General features: G+C 41.9%; 1 protein-coding gene across 6 annotated transcripts in view; it reads right to left on the bottom strand.

Annotated features, from left to right (window-relative positions):
• ICA1 (islet cell autoantigen 1) overlaps window positions 1-22700 on the bottom strand; it is a 111299-nt gene that overhangs the window by 13819 nt on the left and 74780 nt on the right. For all 6 annotated transcript variants that reach the window (XM_079785379.1, XM_079785383.1, XM_079785380.1 and 3 more), the window contains exons 7-12: window positions 20732-20857; window positions 19642-19740; window positions 7191-7288; window positions 5079-5131; window positions 2325-2387; window positions 2181-2213 (exon numbers count right to left, since the gene is read on the bottom strand). In XM_079785379.1, coding sequence (XP_079641505.1) covers window positions 2181-2213; window positions 2325-2387; window positions 5079-5131; window positions 7191-7288; window positions 19642-19740; window positions 20732-20857 — 472 coding nt within the window. The remainder of the gene's footprint in view (window positions 1-2180; window positions 2214-2324; window positions 2388-5078; window positions 5132-7190; window positions 7289-19641; window positions 19741-20731; window positions 20858-22700) is intronic.

Raw genomic sequence — 22700 nt, 5'->3', positions numbered from 1 at the left:
CAGAGATAAAGGGGAAGGAGAATTCATGTGACGTTTTATTAAACAGAGAAAATTTGTAAATCAATTTTTTTTTTTCTGCCTGAAAAAACACACAACACATTTGGGGATAGAGTACTTTTATCTCTCTATCTTTACAGTTAAACTGAGTGCAAAAAAAAAAAAAACACCCAAAAAAACAAAACAAAACAAAAAAAGGATATGAGCTGCTATTCTTTGAAACCAAGATTGTAACTATAAACCAATGAGATCACAGTTGTTTTAATAAAGGAGAAAGATATCCTTATTTCAATGTATCCTGGCACATGCTTTGGAGAAAGCTTATGAAAGTCAGCATGTGTTGCAGGCAGCAGCATTTCTGATTTAATTCTGTAAAGAAATGCAAGGTAACTGGGTGAGGGTCTACCATTGCTAAGTAAAAAAGTCCAATCCAAAACCAAAACTCCCTTTTTTTGTAAGAAGGGAGAAGCATGAGAATATAGACTCATATTTGCTTGTGTCTATGTAAAACATGCTGGAAGGTACACTGGAAGGTACACTGGGAGAGTAGGGAACAGGAATGGGAGTGAGAGGATTTTACTTGTACATTTTATTATCAATTTTTGTACCAATGTGAATACACCACTTATTCAAAAATAGTTTTTTTTTTTAAATAATGAAATTAAATAGGAGGTAATAAGATCAAAGACCAAATTATGTACACAAGAGGTTGGGAATAGGAGAAATAACAATCTTCCTATCAAAATAGGTTAAAGCATGTATATGATTATAAATATACTTACTAAATATTAAGATTTGTTAAAAATAGGTGAGGGGCACCTAGTGCTTGCTATAGCCTTTATCTCACCTTTGTAAGACTGAAATATTTCCCCCTCCAAAAATAATTTATTAAAAAACCTTTACTCCATCATCAAAATATTCTACCCTTAGCCAAGAAGGAAATATTTTCATGAAAATGGGGCCACGTATGGGCATCTGCATTAATTACTTGCTTATTACTTTTATAACCTGGTATGATCTCAATCAGTAGTGATGCTAGTAAGATAAACATGGACATTCATAACATACTGCACAGTATGTTGCCTGGAAAAATAGAAAAGCAGGCTTCTGCCCTCAAGTTTATATTCCTAAACCCTAGAAACTTAATGTCAGAGTTCTGCCACTTTTCCATTTCTGAAAAAAAGAAAATGTTAACCAATGCCCTCTGTTTTCTAGATTTTCTTCCTCTCACAATTTGTGAATTAAATCCAAAGCACACTTGGAATGAGTCATGACATTCATTGGCTCCAGTTAACTGGAGTCTGTAGGATGACCTTGGCTTGTTTCTAGTCCTGTAAGAAAACTGAAAGACCAGGGTAGACCATGTGCCCGCAGAAAGGACAGGGCTGCTCTAGAGCATGGCTCAGAATCTCAGGAGTACTCTGGACTCCTGGTCAATCATTAGAAGTAAACCCTTGAGAGGATGGAGAGCAATTGTTAGGACCAGGTTGCGCACACTCAATTTCTTGAAATTACTTAAGGTTATGCATGTCCCATACAAATCCATTGTTCTGAATTCTCTTTTGGATGGTTACTCAGTAAATGATTTTAGGCTTGGTAAACTTGGGTGTGGGACCTAGCTAGCAAACTCTCTGAATTTAACAAAGGTTCAATGGAGATGCAACACAGTACACCTTCAGAACATTTCCAGTCCTATTGTGGCAACTGCTTACCATTTAAAGAGTGTCGCTATGTCCGAGCTCATGAAAGACCCTTTAATACATGATCTCCAGTCCTGACAATAACCCAGCAGGACTCTCCCTACTGGCTCCATTTTACAAATGAGAACTGAGGGTGAAAGAGTTTAAGCATGAAGCAAATGATTGAAGGCCATACAGATCATTTATGATGTACCAGTGTTCAAATCCAAGCCTCTCTGATTCTGAAAGTCACGTTTTCTCCACTACAACACATAACCTTTGACATCCTAACTTTTAGCTTTAGTACTTTGACATCTTGAAATTAATTATATTAAGGATGACGGAGTCACACATACTAACATGTGCTTGAGCATATTAAAATTCATTTATGAAGACAAATGACACTCACCTATTCAAAATATAAACATTACATTTCCCTGCATGTGAAACCGCTATTAAAAAAATGAAATAAATTATAAGCCAAAAGAAATGCATAAATCTTACCACCTTCCTCGGGTGTCATGTTTACTAGTTCATCTATTCGTCCATTGGAGGAGGGGAAAGAAAACAAAATTACGAGTTAGTTTTATTTTGTAAGGAGTTTGAATCAAATGACTACAGTTGAGTATTTTCTTTCATCCGCATTACCTGAGCATGCATTATGTGGAGAGCTCTTGTCTAAGGCAGAGAAATCACTTTTTCCTTCTTCAGCTGTGAATACAACATGCAGCCGGTTATCAGCGATTCGGAGTGGGGTGCGTGCTCACATGCTATCGATCGCAGTGTAAGGTCAACACACAGCTTTGGGAAGAAATGGCATCCACAAACTCACTCACCAGAAGCAGGGGTCCTGGGATTATGTTTTACTCGAGCTGTTGGCTCTCAACGAATGCTGAGTTAACAGCCCTGAATCTTTGCTTTGTTTAGCGAAAAATGATCTAACGATTGCCCTCCCATGGACACATGTGCAACTTAAGTGGCTGACTATTCCTTGATGGTGCTAATGAACTTCAGCCATCTGGGCTTGACTACAGTATAAGGGCAGATCACTCAGTGAAAGAAGCCAATTTGTAAAGGCTACATATTGCATGATTCCAACTATGCAACATTCTGGAAAAGGCAAAACTAGGAACACAGTAAAAAGACCAGTGGTTGCCAGGAGTTTGAGGGGATGGAGAGATGAATAGGTGAAGTTACAGGGGACTTTTAGGACAGCAAAACTATCCTGTATGATACTGTAATGGTGAATACATGCCATTATACATTTGTCAAACCTATAGACTATAAGACACCAAGAGTGGACCGTAATGTAAACTATGGACTATGGGTGATAAGCTGTGTCAACGTTGGTTCATCAGTTATAACAAATGCACCACTCTGGTGGGAGATGTTGATAATAGCGGAGGCTATGCACATGTGGACACAGGGGGTATGTGGGAAATCTTAGTACCTTCTGCCCAATTTTGCTGGGAACCAAAAACTACTCTAAATAATAGCGTGTGTGTGTGTGTGTGTGTGTGTGTGTGTGTGTAAATATACATACAGACAAACACAATAGAACAGCCTTAAAACTTGGTTTGTGCATATGAACCTTAGACTTTCTACAAGTCTCAGACTAAAAGATGACATTTCATTTGAATGGATTCCATTTTGTGTAAGTATAAAAGAAGGTGATCAACATTTATAGTCTCAAAATATTATGTAAATACCACAAGCAAGTAAACATACTGCATGGAGGAAAAGAAAATTTGATTCTCCTATATTGTCACAAATTGCATGAATATATGATTTATGTAGATATGCAATTTGAATATAAACAGAATAAACTGGAGTTTACATTTTCCCACAGAACTAAATTTTTTGATTCAATTACCTAGATTCCCTCAGCACGATTCATGCTGTTGGTACCCAAGGGATCCTGAGGCTGGAGGGTGTGGATTGATAGAGTGCTTACATGGCCAACAGGACCAGGCTGCCGCTTCTCTGCCACTTGCTCCCTCCCTCATGCTCTAGACCATTGTGTCTCTGACCTTCTCCCGGTCCTCCCTTGTTCATAATCTTTGCCCAGGCTGTTCCTTTTGCTTTGGTGGGTCTAACAACAGCACTTGACTTAGCTAGTTCCCGGATCAGGTGACGTCTCCCTATCAGATATGCCCATAGCCTTCGTAGTTTTCACCAAAGCTAGAGTTGCCCCATTACATGTATCATTGTTAGATCACCACCTGCTTCCCTCTGACTGTAAGCCCCATGTTCTGGAATGTTCTATGTCTGGTGAACCCCTGCATGCTCAGAGCCCAGGACTGTGCCTGCCACAGAGATGGCACTCAGAGACTTCTGTTGAACAAATGAACAAGTATGGGAGTAAGTGAAGGTATCCAACCTAGAGGCAAAAGAGTGAGAGTTGATTCTTTCTGTTGAATGGCACCTGGGAGAAAAGCAAATGAAGCAGTACAGTGGGAGAAGAATAGAGTGAGTGGTTGGAAAGTAGGAAGGAAGACAGAAGTAGGACGGAGGGTGGAGAACAGGATCAAGCAGAGGGAACTTTCAGGGTCTACTGTGCCTCCTCCTAGCTGCTGAAAAGGCCGCCTGCTGCAGTAAAGGGAAGATGTAGATACATCGCTGGGAGGGCCAGGCTGACCAGAGGGTTGGGCAATTTCAGTTCTCTTCCTATCACCTGTAAAACTTTCCCTTGCATCTCTGAGTCCCAGCGGAAGGCTCAGCATTACATCACCTTAATTCTACCCCAGTGTGCCATTCCCTCTACTCCTTAAGGAGAAAATGAACCAATGAATGAACAGGCAGTAATGGCAGGAAACAGGGAGAGCTGATGAGCCACCCAGGGCACATGGTACCTATCATCCACCAATGCTCTGGTCCCTTTTCCAACCACAGGAGAGTCGGAACACTGAGGGATCTGGCACTCACTGCAGAAGAGCCCAGGAATCACCTGGAAGGCAGTGTCGGGCTCTCCCCCTGTTCCCAACAATGACCACCACCCACCCCATAACACAGTGAAAGCCACACTCTCCCGATGTGCTCTTATTAAAACTGTCTCTACAGCCCAACTGGCAGTTAGCACTAGTAACGGTAATAGCAGAAATGATGTCACCTGTTGTAAAAGAAATAGCTCTCTGCCATATCTCAATTGTGGATGCTCCTCTGATGGGCTGCTGCCATAGTGATTAATGATGCCATTTTTGGTTCAAAATATACAGTCTCTCAATAACACTTCTGGGCCGACCTCACTGAGCTATGGAAAGTTAAGACTGAAAGCATATTCATACACAATTTTCTCAACTGGACAAGAAGCAAGGCCTAGGAGGAGTTGGCCAAAGAAGATAAGGAGTTGGCTGTTGAGCAGTAGTATTTCAGAATCAATTCTAAGTAAAATTCAAAACTTACTCTTAAAATTAGAGGACTCCTTGTGCGGGTTTTCTTCTTCTAATGAAATTAACCTTGAAAGAAAAAAAAAAAGTTTAGTATCTAGTTCTGAAAATGTTATATTTATGATACAGCCAGATATTCTATACAATACAAATTACCGTACTTAACACACACACACACACACACACACACACACACACACACACACGAATACACGAATGTATAGTCATTTGCTGGCTGCACACTTTTTGAAGGAGAAATACATTTGCTGGCTTTCTCCTGTCCCAAGGCTGGTTAGCAGCATCTTAACATCTGAATCTGGCTTCATCACAAGGCACATATTCTGAAACTATCCAGGTGGTTAGTTAGGTACAAGTAAGATATCACTTTCAAAAACATAGCTAAAAAAAAACCCAATGGGCAAGCAAGTGTTCATCCCGACTCCTGGTGTCCCAGGAAGGACACCTCAGTAGATTAGTTAAATTACAGGAGGCTGAGAGTTGGATCATGCTCAAATGCAGATCGATGACTGTCGCCAACTCAGCTCTCACCATACATGGGTAAGAGCATGGCAGACACACATCCCCACCCTGAGACCCAGCCGGCGCCTCCGAACCTCCCTCCTACTGCAGTGGGTCACCTTTGCCTGCTCTTTCTGGAAAAAAAAAATCTTATTAAATTTTCATTGTCATTTAAAATAGTTTCTGGGTTATACATTTGAGATTTTAAGGATGAAGTACCAAAAGAAAGCAGAACTCTGAAGTTAACTAAAACTAATCGAGATGCTCTTGGGTAGCTCCCTTCTGAGTGAAGATAATGCTTTATTTGGAAGATAATGCTTTATTAGCAGCAGATATGGTGAAAGAAGGTGCCAGACCCACTCCAGCCTCTGCCTCTTTCTGCACCACGGTGGGCAGTCGCTCAGCCTCTCGGCCTCACTGCCATCATTCGCAGGCTGGGGAAACGGCTACACTGATTACACGGAGGGTTACCGTGAGGATGGGTTGAGATGTCATAAATAAAGCTCCTGTCAGTGGGCGTGGCACAGAGTAGGTGCTCACTACCTGGCAGCTAGCCTTGTTTGTATTACTAGGAATAGGTTAAACTGCTTCCCCCAATAGCGTCAACTGTACTACCTTGAAATCACACTTTGTAGCCTCTCTACAGTGAAAACCTGCTTTCCTTCTGCACTAACGAAATTTTCTAGCATTTGCTTAAAAAAAAAAAAAAAAGGAGGGGGGAGCTAAAATTGGCAGCAAGTGTTTGAGTGGGACTAATATATCTATGTACATGGATATATTTGAAACTTTATTTAGAAACACAGAAAAAACATAAGGCTGCTTTGCCATAAGGTTGTCATCTAAATTTCTTTTGTGCGGAAAAGGAACAGCAAGTGGGAGGGAGATCTATTTTGGTTTCCTAGGTCAGCCCCTTCAAGGTTAATGCCGCCCCTGCAGGCTATGACATGTCAGTAGAAAAAGACATAGGTTCACATGTAAACCTTCTCCATGCTGTGGGAGAAGGTGTGCACCAATTAGGTTGACTGTTTCTCTCCTTATTTAAAATGACTGGAGGCACCTTTTCTGCAAAGAGGCGAGAACGGAGGATGGAGCAGTCACTTCCTGTCTCCCCACGCCGCAGAAGAAAACAGCAGGGCTTGAAGGGTGGCAAACAAAATGTCAACACCTAGCACTTTCGGATGATAACACTTAAGTACCAGATGAGTTACCACGCGATTTCATAGGTTATTTCCTTCCTTGAGACCAAAGCCAGGGGATTTCCTATCTAGGACAGGATCTTGTAAGTGATGGTGACAAAAGGGCCAGCAGAAAGCTGGGGCCGAGACCACAAGACAGAGAGCCAGGCAGCCGAGGGGACACTACCCTTTCCTGCCCCACTAAACGCCTCACCACTGTGTCCCTTCCATGGCTCTCTTACTGGGGGGGAGTCCTGGTCTGGTAGCAATATGTGCTGGGGGTTGGTCTCCATGCTAACACATCTCCTCTGAGAAGTGAGGGAGTAAAGCCATTACTCTGCGTATGAGGCCCCGAGAGACGTGGTCAGCCAGACTGCGCTGCCCTCAGCTGTGGGAACAAAGATTTTTGTCCAGACCAGCAGCCCCTGACTTACTGGCTGGGCTCCTCCGCTGTGGCCTCGGCGCGCTCCTGCCGGGCAATCTTCTTCCTTTCTTCCTTCTCAGCCAGTTTTTTCACAGGGTCTTGTAAACTCTTGATCAGGAACCATAGGTAATAAAGAGGAAAAAAGAACAAAAGAAAGATCATCCATAAGAAAAGTCAACTGCCAGTGGTCCCAGCAACCAAACCTTGACTTAGAGATTTGGGGAGGTTACCTGGGATCAAGCAGTGGGCAGAAATGACATTTTATATGTTCGCCGACCCATCCAAGAAACACTAGCCTTTAAGGAAAAGTAGTTTTGCCACTAGATTTATGTTTTCCCCTTTGTGATAAATTATTCAAAAGGAGGCCTTTGGCTATTGCTAACTTTATTTCCCATCTTTAACATGCAGCTAAGATAAACATTCTGCTCTGCAGCAGCCCACACACTGACGGCATAGAAGTCTTTTCTCCCCCAAAGATGAGATGACTTCATTTCATTTGTAATTCTGCTTGCTATTCTGCAATCTAAAAACAGCTTTTAGAAAAACAACAAGAGAAAACAAAACCTTTAAAAACACAACAACAACACAGAACAGAAATAGTGGCTGAGCACAATCTGACAAGTTAACCCCCACGAGTGGACAGAGCAGGTGCATTTGAATCTTTGTAGATGAAAAATGGGGGAGAGTCTTTTTATGACGCATCATTTCTTGGAGCGACTGTCCTCAAGGTTTATTAAATATTTAAGGAAAGACTTTTTTAAAAAAGCAACGGCCTAAAAACGGTCCACCAGTGACAAAGCCTGAAAAGGCAGAACATTTCTCTAACAACTGAATAATGGAGCTACACAAAAAAGATCTCTATTTCTGGCCCTAATTAAAATACAAACCTAGAAACACAAAAGGAGCTTCTCAAGATACTTATCCCGCGTATATTCTCAGGACCATGCATCCCGTGGGCCTTCCCGTTGCCTGTCCTGCCTTCCCTCTCCCCAGCTTTCCCCTCTGCAGTGTGACAACACGCAGGGAAGGCGACAACTGAGAGTCACATGCCAGCCCTGGCCGGTGATGACCACTGACAGGGCTGGATGAGGGTGGCCTGGAGGCCGAGTCTGGGCAGAGCAGAGTTGTGACTGACTGGTGTCTGCCGTGAATAGCAGGTGGGCACTGGTGTCACCCTCCTCACTGCCATCTCTGGTTCACTCCCTGCACAGAATCATCTTCCTAAAACTCCCAGGCCATCATGTTGCCCTCTTTCCTCAAGAACAGACAGTAGTTCCTTATTCTTTTCCAATGCTAGTCTAAACCTCTCTGCCCACCTTTAAAGATCTTCTGACATTGATCCTATCTCACTCGCCCAAGTCACTTCCCACTAGGCCCCAAAGGCGAGCTTTCCATTCAATTAGGTGTGTCTCCTATGTCCTAGTCAGTCCCTTCCTATCTTTGTTCATTCTGCTTCTGAACCAAAGAGCTCTCTCTACTTATCTGTCCACCCTGAAAGTATGTCACCCAGATGAGTGATGTTTTCCATAAAACTTCATGCAATAAGCACACCAAATTCAAGAAAGTCCTTGCATGTCCGAATTGCATTTACAGTTTTATTAATGTTTGATCAAATCTATTCTGTATAATACTTTAAAAAGGAAAAATTACTCATAATTTCATTTCCCCCCAAATAATGAATTATTGTTTTCATGTATTTCCTTTTTTTTCATGTTCAAACTATTTATATACTTGGAATCTCTGTATATAATATATAGATTATAGACAGATATGTCCTCTTAACCAATATAATTTGTGTCAGTATTTCATATTAAAAAACATTCTTTATTATAGCGGAGAATATACAAAAGATTTCATATATCTTAAACATTTAATATTGAATTAAAATAAATAAAAGTACATTTATTCATCATTATTCTAATATAGAGCCAAGATTTTCTCATTGAATATATGTTCCTGATTAAAGATCTGAAGCATTTTCATACACAAATCACATGGATTGCCATCATTTGCAATGACTCCCTATTTCTAGGCATTTAGATTACTCAGTCAACAAATAGTCTTACTATTTGTTAAACTGCAGTACCTAGGTGCTGTTTTGGATGTCTCACTGGTAAATGAGAGAGACAAAATTATCAGCTAATGATGGGCCTAGGCAGATAATTAAAAAAAGGGGATAGAAAGTGATTGGATCATTACTTCAGTTCACAGGAATGTCCTCTCTTGGAAGTGACATTTCAACTGAGAGCTAAATGACACGTAAAAGCCGGCCAAGTGCAGCTCAGGGAGAAGAGGGGGCCCCCAGTGCAGAGGCTGAAAGGTAGGAATAGCTTGGCTTGTCTGAGGAACAAAGAGAATGCCACTGGGCTGGCGTATAGTGTGCGAGAGTACAAGACTTATGAGACCGGGATAAAGAGGTCAGCAGGGGTCGCACAGGGAGAACATGCCTTTACCCCATTCATCAATATTTAACATTTTGCCTCATTAGTTTCATCATATTCTTGGGCTCCTTCTGTCTCTCTAATGCATGCCAACTAAATGGGACCCATGATCCTTGGCTGGAGGGGGAAATGCTATAAAGAACAGCACTGGCACAATGTGCCAAGTGGAATATGGACTGTTGTCTAGGTGCTTTGTTTTCATTAACATCTGGTAAAAGTGAGGCACGTGTATGTATGTGTGTGTGTGTGTGTGTGTGTGTGTGTGTGTGTGTATTTTGGAAATGTGCAACCTGAAGGAGGAGTTCAAAAGATGTCAAGGACTTGCTCTTCAATAGATCTGCCAATCACACAGATTTTATTCACACACACACACACACACACACACACACACACACACACACACTCACACACACACACTCACCCCTTAATGCAGTTTCACTCCCATAAAGAGTGGTCCAACCCTGGTCAAAGTGAAGCCAGGAGTTTTCCAGTCAAGGTTCCAATGGCTCCAAGACTCCCCTTTCATTTCTGCGACACTTGCCCAGGCCTCCGGGTTCCCTCAATTATCTTCTCATTGCATTTCCTTTTTATCAGTCAGAACTAGGCAGGGCCAGGACACGGCTGCTTCCCGCCAGGCTGTGTCCAGCTGCCACGGCGCTCCCCTAAGCCCCTGAGATGCCCTTGACAGCTCCACGGTCATCACCCCCTCTGTCTCAGGCCTGACCTCCCCTCAGAACCACACTTGAACAGCTCTCAGACAATCCCTTTGTAATGTAAACCACTCCTTCCTTCTTTTCAGCCCCTTCCCCTGTTGAGCCATTAGCAGGGACTCAATTGTCGGCTCCCTGTCACCACAATCACAGTTAAATCACTATTGTGCTTCACCGACAGAATGGCCGCCATTCCAATTGCTACTTTAATTTATTATTAATAATTCCTGTGACAAATGCTCCTCTCGTCCTACTATTACCATTGTCCTTTTCAGAACATGGCTGTTGCCACTTAAAAGAGATGCTAAATATATACTTGTTGATTGATAAATTAATGTACAAAAGGTTAAACTGCAAAACTTAGAGCTTTAGACAGGAAATGCAAAGGCTCAGGAGAATAATATAGAAAAGTTGATAAAGCAAAAAAATAATACTGAGCTTGTTTATTAAATATTAGAATTTCGAACCAAGGGGATTGCATGTGTATGCACACACACATATCAGCTTTTCTGAGATATCATTCACATACCTTAGAATTCACCCCTTGAAAGCATACAGTTAAATGATTTTTAGCAAAGTCACGGAGTTGTGCAACCATCACCACAATCCACTTTAGAACATTTTCAAGGGGCATCTCTTAAAGAAAGAGTTTTTAGATCAAACTAGGCTAAATACTCCTCTCTATAGCAGGGAAAACCCCCACAACAACACATATGGAACTTGTTTCTCACAAAGATGGTATACATTGAAGAGATAAAGAGGCTTAGAGAAACTCTGAAACATCACTGAGGACAAATCATGTCCCCTTTCCTCTCTCAAAATCAGCCCCTGGATGTGACTGTTAGGTACAGGATACTCTACATGATGGACCTCTCCCCACGGTTTAAGTAAAAGGCCTAACTGGGGGCTGGGGTGGGGGTGAATTCTCTAGATTAAAGTCCACAACTCAGCTGAAAACACTTAACCCTGTAGCATCCGTGAAAGTCAGAGGTGACAGCATTTTCTCTGTGACATGCACACCTGCTCGGGCAAAATGAACCTCAAGAGGCCTGGCTGACGGTACAGATGAGGCAGCCATCAGATGGAACTATTTTGTATCACCGGCTGATGGAAGCCACATTCAAATCCACGCCCAGAGATGAAATGTCAAAGCATTCTGAATCTAACCCCCAAACCCACTAGGTCCTCCATTATAATTGTTTGTGAAAATCACTACTATTAGCAGCCACACAGCATCATCTGAAACGGAAAAGTTCTCTGAGGGGGAAAGAATGTTTTTGGACTAAGCAACCTTTCTCTGTGAAGGCTGCACTGACATGCTAATAGTTTCCATCAATGCTTAAATGGTTTCAGGAAGCACACACATGATATATAAGATCAGCGTGACAGAGGGAACGCACAGCCCGGGCTTGCAGAAGTGTCTTAGAAAGGAAACAGCTTCATATAATAACGGGAGTTACTACTTCCTAGATTAGGAAAATAAAAAGCCAGAGCCACGTTCATCTGAATGAAAGCAAAACGACCCAGCAAACAAATTTCATAGACAACAGGCCGGCAGCCAGCCCTAATATCTGACCCAAATGTAATGTTTGCCTTTAACAATTGGATAACATTTTCTCTAATCTTTAATGACGACGTTTAATTTTCTTAGGCTCCTTCCCATTAATTACACTGGTATGCACATGAAGGTGCCAAATATTGTCCATAAAAGGAAATGAAAGTGCTCAAAATAGTGAGGCATGGTGAAAAGATGTTGGACACAGTTGTGTGTGTGTGTGTTTGTGTTTATATAATTGGTAGCACATGAGGAATCAAAAGCAGAGGACATGATGTGCACGAGCCGCGCAATTCCTGGACATGAAGCTCGCGTCCTCCCCACCCATGCAGTTATAAAGTTATACATTTAGGAAGACACTATATGCGGAGCACTATAAATCTAGGACCAGAAGGTACTCTCGAATTGTACTATAGAACAAAACATTAAGGAGTAAAATGAGAGAAAAATAAACACAATTGTAAATTACATAATCTTATTCTTTAACATAAGAAGGAAAAGTGGTACTGGGAAGGCATCCTAGTGTCCTGGAAAGAGATGGACTTTGGAAGTGGATTATGTAGTACTGTGACATGGAAAATAGTCTCCCCTCTTGGGGCCTCTGTTTACCCATCAGAATAATGGGACTAATATCAAGTCCACCTTTCCTGGGACATTGTGAGGATGAACTGAGATAATGCTTCCACACAGTACCAAGCTCATGGGAAGCACTTAAAATGTGCTTTCTTTTCAATGACTTAAAAATCTCAAAGGAATTAAATGTCATAAGGGTTCTTCCTGTGTCAGGTACTGCACTGAATGATTTACACATCTCACAAAACCCAGACAAACAGTGTTTTCCTGGTTTCCCAATATGAAAACAAAGACTCAGAGAGGTGAAGTAACGTGCTTAAGGCCATTCAACCACTAACAGGTAGAAGCAATATTTGAGTCCAGGTCTTTCAAATTCTACGAGTTAAGAAATAGTATTAAATAGCCAAGCCAAGAACATTTACCGAACTCCCTTTTCATATGAAGTGCCAAGAAGATCTAGAGCCACTCTGGTGTCTTTACAAATACAGCCACTCTGGTCTCTTTCCAAACTCTAAAGGAAAGACCATAGGTTCCCAGGTATCTGAGGGGCTGACAAGTAAAACAGGCTTTCGCCTACAAGCAAACACTTCAAAGTGTTATTTTTAATTGGAAGGTTGCAGCTGTATCTTTAAAAAAAATTTCTTTATTTATTGATTATAGGGGGGGGGAGGGAGAGAAACATCAATTTGTTATTCTGCTTATTTATGCATTCATTGGTGGTTTCTGACAGGGATTGATCACATAACCTTGATGGATCGGGAGGATGCTCTAACCAACTGAGCTACCTGGCCAGGGCCTTACATCTGTACCTTTTAAAGATGGCACTTCTGCTTTCTCCTGCTCTCCTGCCTCATGGCCAGAAGTGCCACCTGGAAGAAATGCCACATGGCAGAGAGCATGCCTGTCCCAGACCTCCCGCATCCTGGACGTGTGGCCTTGGGCAAATTACTAGACCTTTCTGAGCTTCGATTTCCACTTGGAAACATGCAAACACGATGAGGATGCCCATCTTCCCAAGGTTATTCTGAGGGCTAACTATAACATACGCACTTCACTTTCTACATGCCAATGCCGAACCTAACAGTATAATTAACTAGAATCCCCAACCTTGGTACATTAGAGCCACGCATAGCATGACAAACTCTCTCAGACATTACCACACCTCACCCGTAGCAGAGTGCGTGGCATAAAGGAACCACCCACACACACAATGGTAAGTTTTTCCTATCCCCTTGATGAAGACTTAGGGAATGAGAAGAGGAGGGGGTGGAGAAGAACTCCAACTGTGAGGAGAACCCGAGGGACCAGCTGCCCAGAAGGACAAACATCCGTCATCATAAGGGCTGGATGAACAATGACCAGCTGGATGAATGATGACTCTGGCTTGCCCACCTCAGAGGTCAGCGGTGGACGTGGTCAACCCCTCTAACCACTTCTCTCCCAGTGACCTGGATGCATCCCAGTTTGCTGTTTGCAATGAGCTGGCCCGGAGCAGCTTAGGTAAGAAAAAAAAAAAATCGCTCTGCTAAATGCTGTGTAAAGTAATGACACTGAGCGAAAACTTGAAAGTCTGAAAGGATCTCCTGGATGCCGGCCATGAGTAATTGCCATGTTGGGACTGGCAACGAAAACAGCATTGCAGAGATATTTACCCAATTTTCATAAAAACGATTATGGCTTTATTTTCAAAGCAAGTAACTACAGAGCCATGTGGCTTGTCGGTAAATGTTCAAGTGATTAACTGAGAAATGTGGAGGTGGGTGGAAGAAGGCTGTTAGGCATACGAATCTGAGAAAAACAAAATTTAGAAGAAGAGGATTTCTGGATTGTGAAAGCTAAAAGCATTCTGGTCTCCGGAATGATGTTCCACATGACAGCGCTACGTCTTAGACCCCAGGAGACAGGAGGGAACAGTGGCACATCTGTTTCAGTGGTTATTTTTGAACATGCTCAGAGTTAGGTTTTCACATTCAGGTTTCCTCAGAGTTCAAAATCTGGCACACACCAAGAGTCTGTTGCAAAGCCCAACTGCATTTTTAGAATAAACCCTGTTGCAGGGGTGGGAGCGCTCCTTCCTTTCTTATTTGCGGGCCTGCCCTCTCCCCGCCCCTCTCCTACCCCCGTGGGTATTAGATGAGCCCAGACTGGCCTGCAGGGCTGAAGGAAAGGGTTGGGAAGGAGCTGCTGGAGCATCTTGGGAGTCGGGGAGGGAGTGGGTTGGGTTACCTGGGCGAGGTCTGAGACGTCTCCTATCCCACTGCCATTCACAGCTTTGCCTGCGAAACTCACTGCGATGCCAATCACCCAGGGTGAAGATGATGAGTAAGAAAGTAACTTAAGCTTTGCCAGGGCTACGGAACCTGGCAACCTCAACTAGCACTTCTACGTTGATAGGATACTGCCAATGGCTGCCTTCTGGACCCATTACAGCAAGCATGTCAAACTCAAAGGCTAACACAGGTCAAATAAATGAGGCATGTGGCCCATGGGCCGCGAGTTTGACATGCTTGCGATTACAGCATTCCTGATAATCCATCCCTATTACCCCCACTGGGACTGCTGGTGCCACCACCATGGCTGACACCGTTACTGCAAACACCACCACCACACAACTGGAAAGTGACATGCTGGATTTAAAGCCAGGTCTGCTGGCTCCCTGTGTCCAGAATAAAAAACCTGGCTTTCCTTCCAAATCACTGGAATGGGCACATCATAGGCAGACACGCTGCTACCAGGCATTTTCATTAAATACAGCCACTCTGGTCTCCCTGCAAATACAAGTGCAGAAGACATGCCTTCTCTTCTGCCAGCTCTGAATGAGTGCTGCTTCTTCAAAGGGTCTCGTGCTCACTCCTCCTGCAGACATTGAACTCAACCGCATGCCAGCATGCCACATAAGGACCACAAGGCCACTGACACAAACAGGATTTTAGAATTTCCGGAGAAAAGCCACTACTTCTGATGTCCCAACCCGGCCCCCCCCCCCCCCCCCGCCCCATGTCTGTTCTGGATTCATGGGGACATTTGCAAGCAAATGACATCCTGGAAGGATGAGATAAACATGACCACATCTGAGGGTTGGTAACTGAAGATGGTACTGCTTTCTTACAGACAGCATTTCATTTAGATTTTTAAATAATGCTTTAAACTCTAAGTCTAAATCACTTTCTCTAAAAAAGGGACAGTGCTTTCAAGATAGGCTAGGAACATTCCGCCCCTGTCCCTATGACTTGGTAATTTCTACCATGTGAGAGACATTTCCAGATGACTCAGAATCGGTATAAAATTAGCACATTAATGATAACGCATGCAAAAATGCATATGCTTTGTAGCATGTTAATGAGTCAATAAATATTTATTGTTTGAAAATGTGAAATTATAGCATTGCTTCTTTTATTGGAAATCACTTAGAAATAGTCTCTCTACTTTAAATTTGAGCTGTTAAAATAATTAGATCACAAAATTTTATAATATTGAATTTCAATGCTAAATTTGCCATGAAGTTAACATTCTACAAAAATCATAAATTAAAATGAAAAGACTATGTCACGAAAAGTAGAGTCAATAGAATTGTACCAGGCCCAAGTAAAAGCAATTCCCTCTCTCTCTCTCCCTCCCTCCCTTTCTCTCTGTCTCTCTGTCTCTCTCTCTCTCTCTCTCTCTCTCTCTCTCTCTCTCTCACACACACACACATACACACACACACACCATTACCACAAAATATTTATAAAATGTCAAGATAGTGAAATGGGTATTTTTCAATTCACGTGTATAATAAAATGATTTTGAAAAAGAACTATACCTATTTTCTAGAGAAAGGCTCATTAGCAATAAAACAAACTTCTGGGGCCTGAGTTACATCCTTGCAATTCTGCAGCAAAAGACTCTTCCCTCCAAACAGGATGCACCGAATGTTTAACACATTAATTATCATCCTTCATCAAGCATAAAACTAACAGTCAGGAAATACAGCTGCGGTGGCACAATTATCAACACACTCAGAATACACCCCGCAGCAAAGAAAACAAATGGGTCGCTTTTCATTAACCGAGCCTGGCAAACCTCTCCAAAGACAACGTCTTCTGTCTAGCCAGAGACCCAAAAGGCAGTTAAGGGACTATTTACTTAGGTAAATCCAGAGAACAAATAAATCGTGAAAATATCTATTTAAATGTCAAAGTATCCATTATGGAAATACACTGCCCTTCAGAAGAAAATTACATACATTAAAAGATGACTTGATCAAATCAAAATCTAACTATAAGGCATGTGTTTAAAAAATATGTTAGTGCAAGAGAGTTAGTAAGTCAGGTAATATCCTTAGGCTTGGTGGCGATGTAGAAGGTACTGATGGTTTTCATTTTCATGTTTCATGGCATACAATAGGAAATGCACGGACCTCTGTCTATGCAATGATGGGCTGTGGAATAACAGGATTCTATTATACAGGTTTGAATCCATATAAAAATAATTAGCCATTAGCTTGAGAGTCTAAATGAATAGCATTCAAGAGAGGTAATAAAAGCATAGTTTATTTGGTTGATTTCTGGACACTTAACATTCTTGATATTACCATAATCATATTACACCTTAACAGATGTATTACTGCTACTGAGTTTGTATTACAAGTAAACCATAAACTGGTACTTAACCCATAATTTAAGGAAGGCTCCGGGGATGTGAAAGGCAATGGAGAGTCATCTGCCCAAAATATTTGCAATTATGTCCTGAACCATTGCCATCAAACTTTCACTAAATTCCCTGCCCAGAAGTCCTCTAACATAATCAGCTTGATCCTCTCAGCAGAATTAAATATCATGGCAAAAATTCAGGAGCCATATTTCCCTCTGCACAGGAGGCCAGGGAAACACAGAAGGATTCTTCCATTCTTGAGGCACAAATTCAATTTCATATTGTTCTTTATATGCAATTAACTCACACCTGAGCTTCTTTTAAGTCATATTTGGGGTAGGCATCACTTTATCTTCTACCTGGCTGATTTGTGTTATGCACAATTGTCTTTCAAAAGACAACCTCTGAAGTTGTATGTAGCATAAAATAAAATCTGATGCACATTCATTCCCTCTCTGCTTTATCAAAGAATAATCCATAGGATTCTGCTCAGGCCTGTGTAAGAAATATAAATAGGGTGAGTTGTACTAGTTTTAATCAATCTAAAGATATCAATTAAATCCATCTGATCTAGTGTGTCATTTAAGGCTGCTGGCTCCTTATTGATTTTCTGTCTGAAGATCTAGCCATTGATGTCAATGTGGTGTTAAAATCCCCTACTATGACTGCGTTACTGTTGACCTCTCCCTTTATGTCCATCAGGGTTTGCTTTATATATTTAGTGCTCCTACGTTGGGTGCATAAATGTTTACAAGGATTATATCCTCTTGTTGGATTGCTCCCTTTATCATTATATAGTGTCCTTCTTTGTCTCTTATTATGGTCTTTGTTTTAAAGTCTGTTTTTGTCAGATAAAGGAATTGCTACCCAACTTTTTATATTCATTTCCATTTGCATAAAAGATCTTTTTCTACCCTTTTACTTTTAGTCTGAGTCTTTTGTGCTGAGGTGGGTCTCTTGTAGACATCATATGTAAGGGTCTTAGTTTCTTATCCATTCAGCCACCCCTTGTCTTTTGATTGGACCATTTAAGCCATTTACATGTAAAGTGTTATTGATAGGTACGTATTTATTGTCACTTTATTCTTTATAACTATGTTCCTCTCTTTTCTTTTTCTAATTTTAATCAATAGGCCTTGGTCGGGATAACTGCTTCAGTCCTTACCCACAGGGGCAACACTGCAATGTGCTGAGGAAGGCTGCGGGTTCACTGTGTGAAAATGAAAGGTACCTCTCCTCAAGTGCTCACAGGCCAGCTGACAGAAGTAAAGGCACATTCTGAATCCATTCATGCAGCCTGTTAGCGAGCAAGTGACCTGCTGACAGAGGGATTGTGAGGAGCCAACCCCATGGCCAGGGGTCCTGTCTGGTGTCAGGTCAGGTACATCACAAGGTGAGTAGACTGTCTTGGGTTCCCCTTGGGACTTTCCTTTAAAGGGCCAAGGACTTAAAGGGTTTCTGTCTTAGTATTTTTGTAGATGCAATGACATTACAAACATCTTAAATCAAAGACGTGTTCAATGGGAAAAAATAGCTTTTTAATGTTTGTTAGTAAGAAAGATGATGAGACGCAAATTGCCTGAAATATCAGGAAGAAGGTAATGTCAAGGTGAACTTGAACTAGTTCTTTCCTGGTATTTTCTTTTTAATGATAAGACCTGGCAACCCAGTGTCCGCTCACCATTCTTCAAATCCTTGTGGAACCTAAATAATTTTCTTATCTTGCCATGCACTCACCCTCAGCAACCATTAGAGAGCAAAATGATGGCACATTCAGCTGCAAAACTGGGAACCAGACATGTGCATGTATCCCTTCTGAGTTGAGAAATCATTGCGTTTGATGTTGCTTTTTCAATTAGAGAATATTACTACAGTCTTATGATAAAATCCACTTCTGCACTGGATGGTACTCACAGAATAAAATGTTATTTGCCAGAAGTAAGGGAGAAAAAATACTTTCTCAAGTGAGCATTTCTGAATTTAATAATTAAAAAGTAACAGAGTGTACTAGACTTGTACACTCTTCCCCTTAGCCATGTCAAACTAGCATTTGAAAGGAGCAGGACCCAGCCTCAGGCTGGAGTTCACCACAATTCGTCTCCTAGTAACATGTACCCCCCAAGGTTCAACCTGTGTATTTGGATTGTTCTAGCTTTGAATACTGATGCAGTAAAAAGACTCCACTGGGGGCCCTGGCTGGGTGTCTCAGTTGGTAGAAGCATAAGCCCATATGCCAAAAGGTTGTAGGTTCAATTCTTGGTCAGGGTACATACCTAGTTTGAGGTTAGATCCCTGGTTGGGGCACATATGGGAGGTAAAAGACCCGTGTTTCTCTCTCACATCGATGTTTCTCTCCATCCCTCTCTCTCTCTCTCTCGCTCTCTCCCCCGCTTCCTCTCTCTAAAATCAACAAACATATCCTTGGATGAGGATTTATTTTTTTAAAGTCTCTGCTGGGGGGCATAGTTCTCACTTTGCTTTTGGGGTCTGTTAGAATAAAGAGGCTTGACTTTCCGTAAGATTTTCTAATGGCCTCTCTAGCTTTCATACCTTCAATGTAGTGAATTCATATGGCTGATAACCTCTGAAGCTCTCATGGATGGCTGCCATAGTGTGAGAAGTTTTCTCCCAAAAATGAAGCAGAGTGGTCTGTAAAGAAAGACATTAAAACTATTAAAGTTTCGAATGCCGAGTTCTAGTCATGGGCCCCAGAGAAATGTGCCACCTGTGGCTGTCAAGGTCCTCCAAACTATGATTCCCTGGCAGACTCCTTTCCCATTATGGCCCTACTGAACCCCTGTATTTCAGCCAAACTCAGTGCCTGCCTGCTCCCCCAAACACGCTGATGCCGGTGGCTTATGTGCTCTACCACCAGCGACATTCTTCTCTCCATTCACTTTGTACTCATTCCAGATCCACCCTCCAAAACCCAGCATGAATCGTTAACTATACTTTTCTGATCCCTCAACTGATTCATTTTCTCCCTCCTCAAACACCAGTCAGATTTTATAGAACTCATTTTACTTAGCACACCCTGTGCTGTCCTTGAGGTGTAGAAAATATAGTCAGATTTTACCTTCTCACTTTCTTCCTAAGCCTTTGGGGACAGAGAATCTGGTCTTATTATTGCTTATATTCCCAATAACATTGGAGGGTGGCCTCCCACACTCGGTTGGTGCTCATGGTACCGTTGATGGACACACAGCACTAACCCGAGGTTAGTGGGAGACAACCAAGGGCATTAAATGATGACAGCCTGAGGAGTAAGCGACTGTGCCAGAAGTACAGGATCGGTGCTGAGTTCACAGGAGCCTTTCTGAAGGATATGACACAGTCCAGTACATCAAACAGAGTGGGATTTGGAAGGGCAACAATGGAGGGGGGAAGGGCACTCAGGTGGGAATCACCACCTATGCCAATGCAGGGAAGTGGGGCATTATAGTGCATGTATAGGGAATAGCCAATATTTGGTTTGATTAAACTGTAGTCCACTAGAAGGGAGAGATGTAGGAAGTAAATTATGAGAAAGGCATTCAGAACTTCATAATGCCCAAACCATACTTTTAGCTCAAACACCATTTTTCTGTTTTCTAGACCTCATAACATTCTTGGTTCACGGCAGCAGACATCACTTTGTTACCTGGTATGTTGCTAGCATATGAGACAAGAGATTGCATCTGCTCGCTCCGAGGAGATCCACTTTTTGACACACGTCCATCTTCAATTTGTCAAAGCTTTTTTTGGCAAGGCGTACTTGTGCTTGTACCTGTGAGAGTAAAAGGAACCACTTTGAGCCAATCAAACTCTGAAGTGGCTAAAATTTTCCCATTAGAAAAGACCAATATTGGGTTTATCTCTTTCATATAAGAAAACACCTTTGAAAATTCCAGGCAGCCAAGAAGACCCTACAACACCCATTCTTTGCCTCCAAAGGACCAAAACGACAGTACTGGACATTATGATTACAGAGCAAAATCACCATCCTAATTATATTTTTCATTCGATTATTAAAAAATCCTCTCCTCTCAAGCCATTTGCAAACTGACCACAGTGGGGAAAAGTCCAGAAACACACAGGGTAGCCTGGGGAGAACCTTTGCCCCCATTGGATTCCTATAGATCTTTGAAGCTGGCCTCCCTGAATGTTAACATCTTACATAACATGCTACATTTGTGAGTGTGGTTTTTTTTTAAAGAAATTAATATTGATACAATCCTATTAACAACAGACATTATTTTTTTTACCAACTCATACCTTTTTTTGTTCCAAAATCCAATTTAGAGTACCGCAAAAGGGAATTGTGATACAGACTGAAAAACAACCTCCACTAATAAACTTAAAAAAAATTTTTTTTAAATATCACCCAAGGATATGTTTTATTTAATTTAGAGAGAGAGGAAGGGGGAGAGAAAAAGAGGGAAGGAGAGAGAGGGAGAAACATCGATGTGAGAAAGACACATCGATCGGCAGCCTCCAGTATGCACCCTGACCTGGGATGGAACCCGCAACATGTTGGTGTACTCCATGGTACTTCAATCAACTGAGCCACCTGGCCAGGGCTCAGATCTTTTTAATTGAGTACGTACACAAGCAATTCTCCATCCATCCCTGAGCCATCTAGTAATCCAGGGACAGAGTGAAGGTCAGGAAAAGGTTCAGGAATATCTATTCTATATGTTATCTATAATAACAAAAGCATAATATGCAAATTGACCAAACGGCCGAACAGCAGAACGTCCGTCTGGATGACCTTCAGGACGACCTTCCAGACGAAGCCGGGGCTGCGAGGGCCAAGGCCCTTGCAAGAATTTCGTGCATTGGGCCTCTAGTTCTATATGTTATTTGATAACAAAATTGACTGTTTTAAAATGTAATGCAGCTACATAAAGAATGATGACATCAAAATACCCCTTTCCTCCAATCTGAGGCATCATTGCATCATATTTTAACCAGGGAAAGTCAGCCAGATATTAATTCATCTCAGCTAATTCATGCAGAGGCAGTTACCAGGTAGGAAACTGCGAGTTGGGAGTAATAATAGCTCTTTCTCACAGGATAGATCCTGGGGGCAAGGACAATGTCTACCTCGATCACCATTATATGATCAGCATCTGGCCACCTGGTACAACGTAGGTGCTGAATACATATTTGGTGACTGAATGAAGACATTTTCCAGGCCATTTCAAAAGGTAAATTAAGCCCTAACTGGTTTTGCTCAGTGGATAGAGCGTCGGCCTGAGGACTGAAGGGTCCCAGGTTTGATTCCGGTCAAGGGCATGTACCTTGGTTGCAGGCACATCCCCAGTCGGGGGTGTGCAGGAGGCAGCTGATCGATGTTTCTCTCTCATCGATGTTTCTCTCTATCCCTTTCCCTTCCTCTCTGTAAAAAAATCAATAAAATATATTTTAAAAAAGGTAAGTTAATATTTTTGTGGGATGTGAATTATGCCTTTTCCTTTACATTATCAGAACTGGTTATTCAGAGATATTCTTTTATCCTAGGAGAAACATTTCACTTGCTTCTGACACAAAGCTCAGGACTTACGATGCTTTGAAATGTACCCTAATTGAATGGTGTTTGAATTTCTGTAAAGTAATTTTAGAAACGT

Source organism: Cnephaeus nilssonii (genome assembly GCF_951640355.1).
Source record: "Cnephaeus nilssonii genome assembly, chromosome: 12".
Classification (NCBI taxonomy): Eukaryota; Metazoa; Chordata; class Mammalia; order Chiroptera; family Vespertilionidae; genus Cnephaeus; species Cnephaeus nilssonii.
This window is presented reverse-complemented; position numbering and strand designations above follow the sequence as displayed.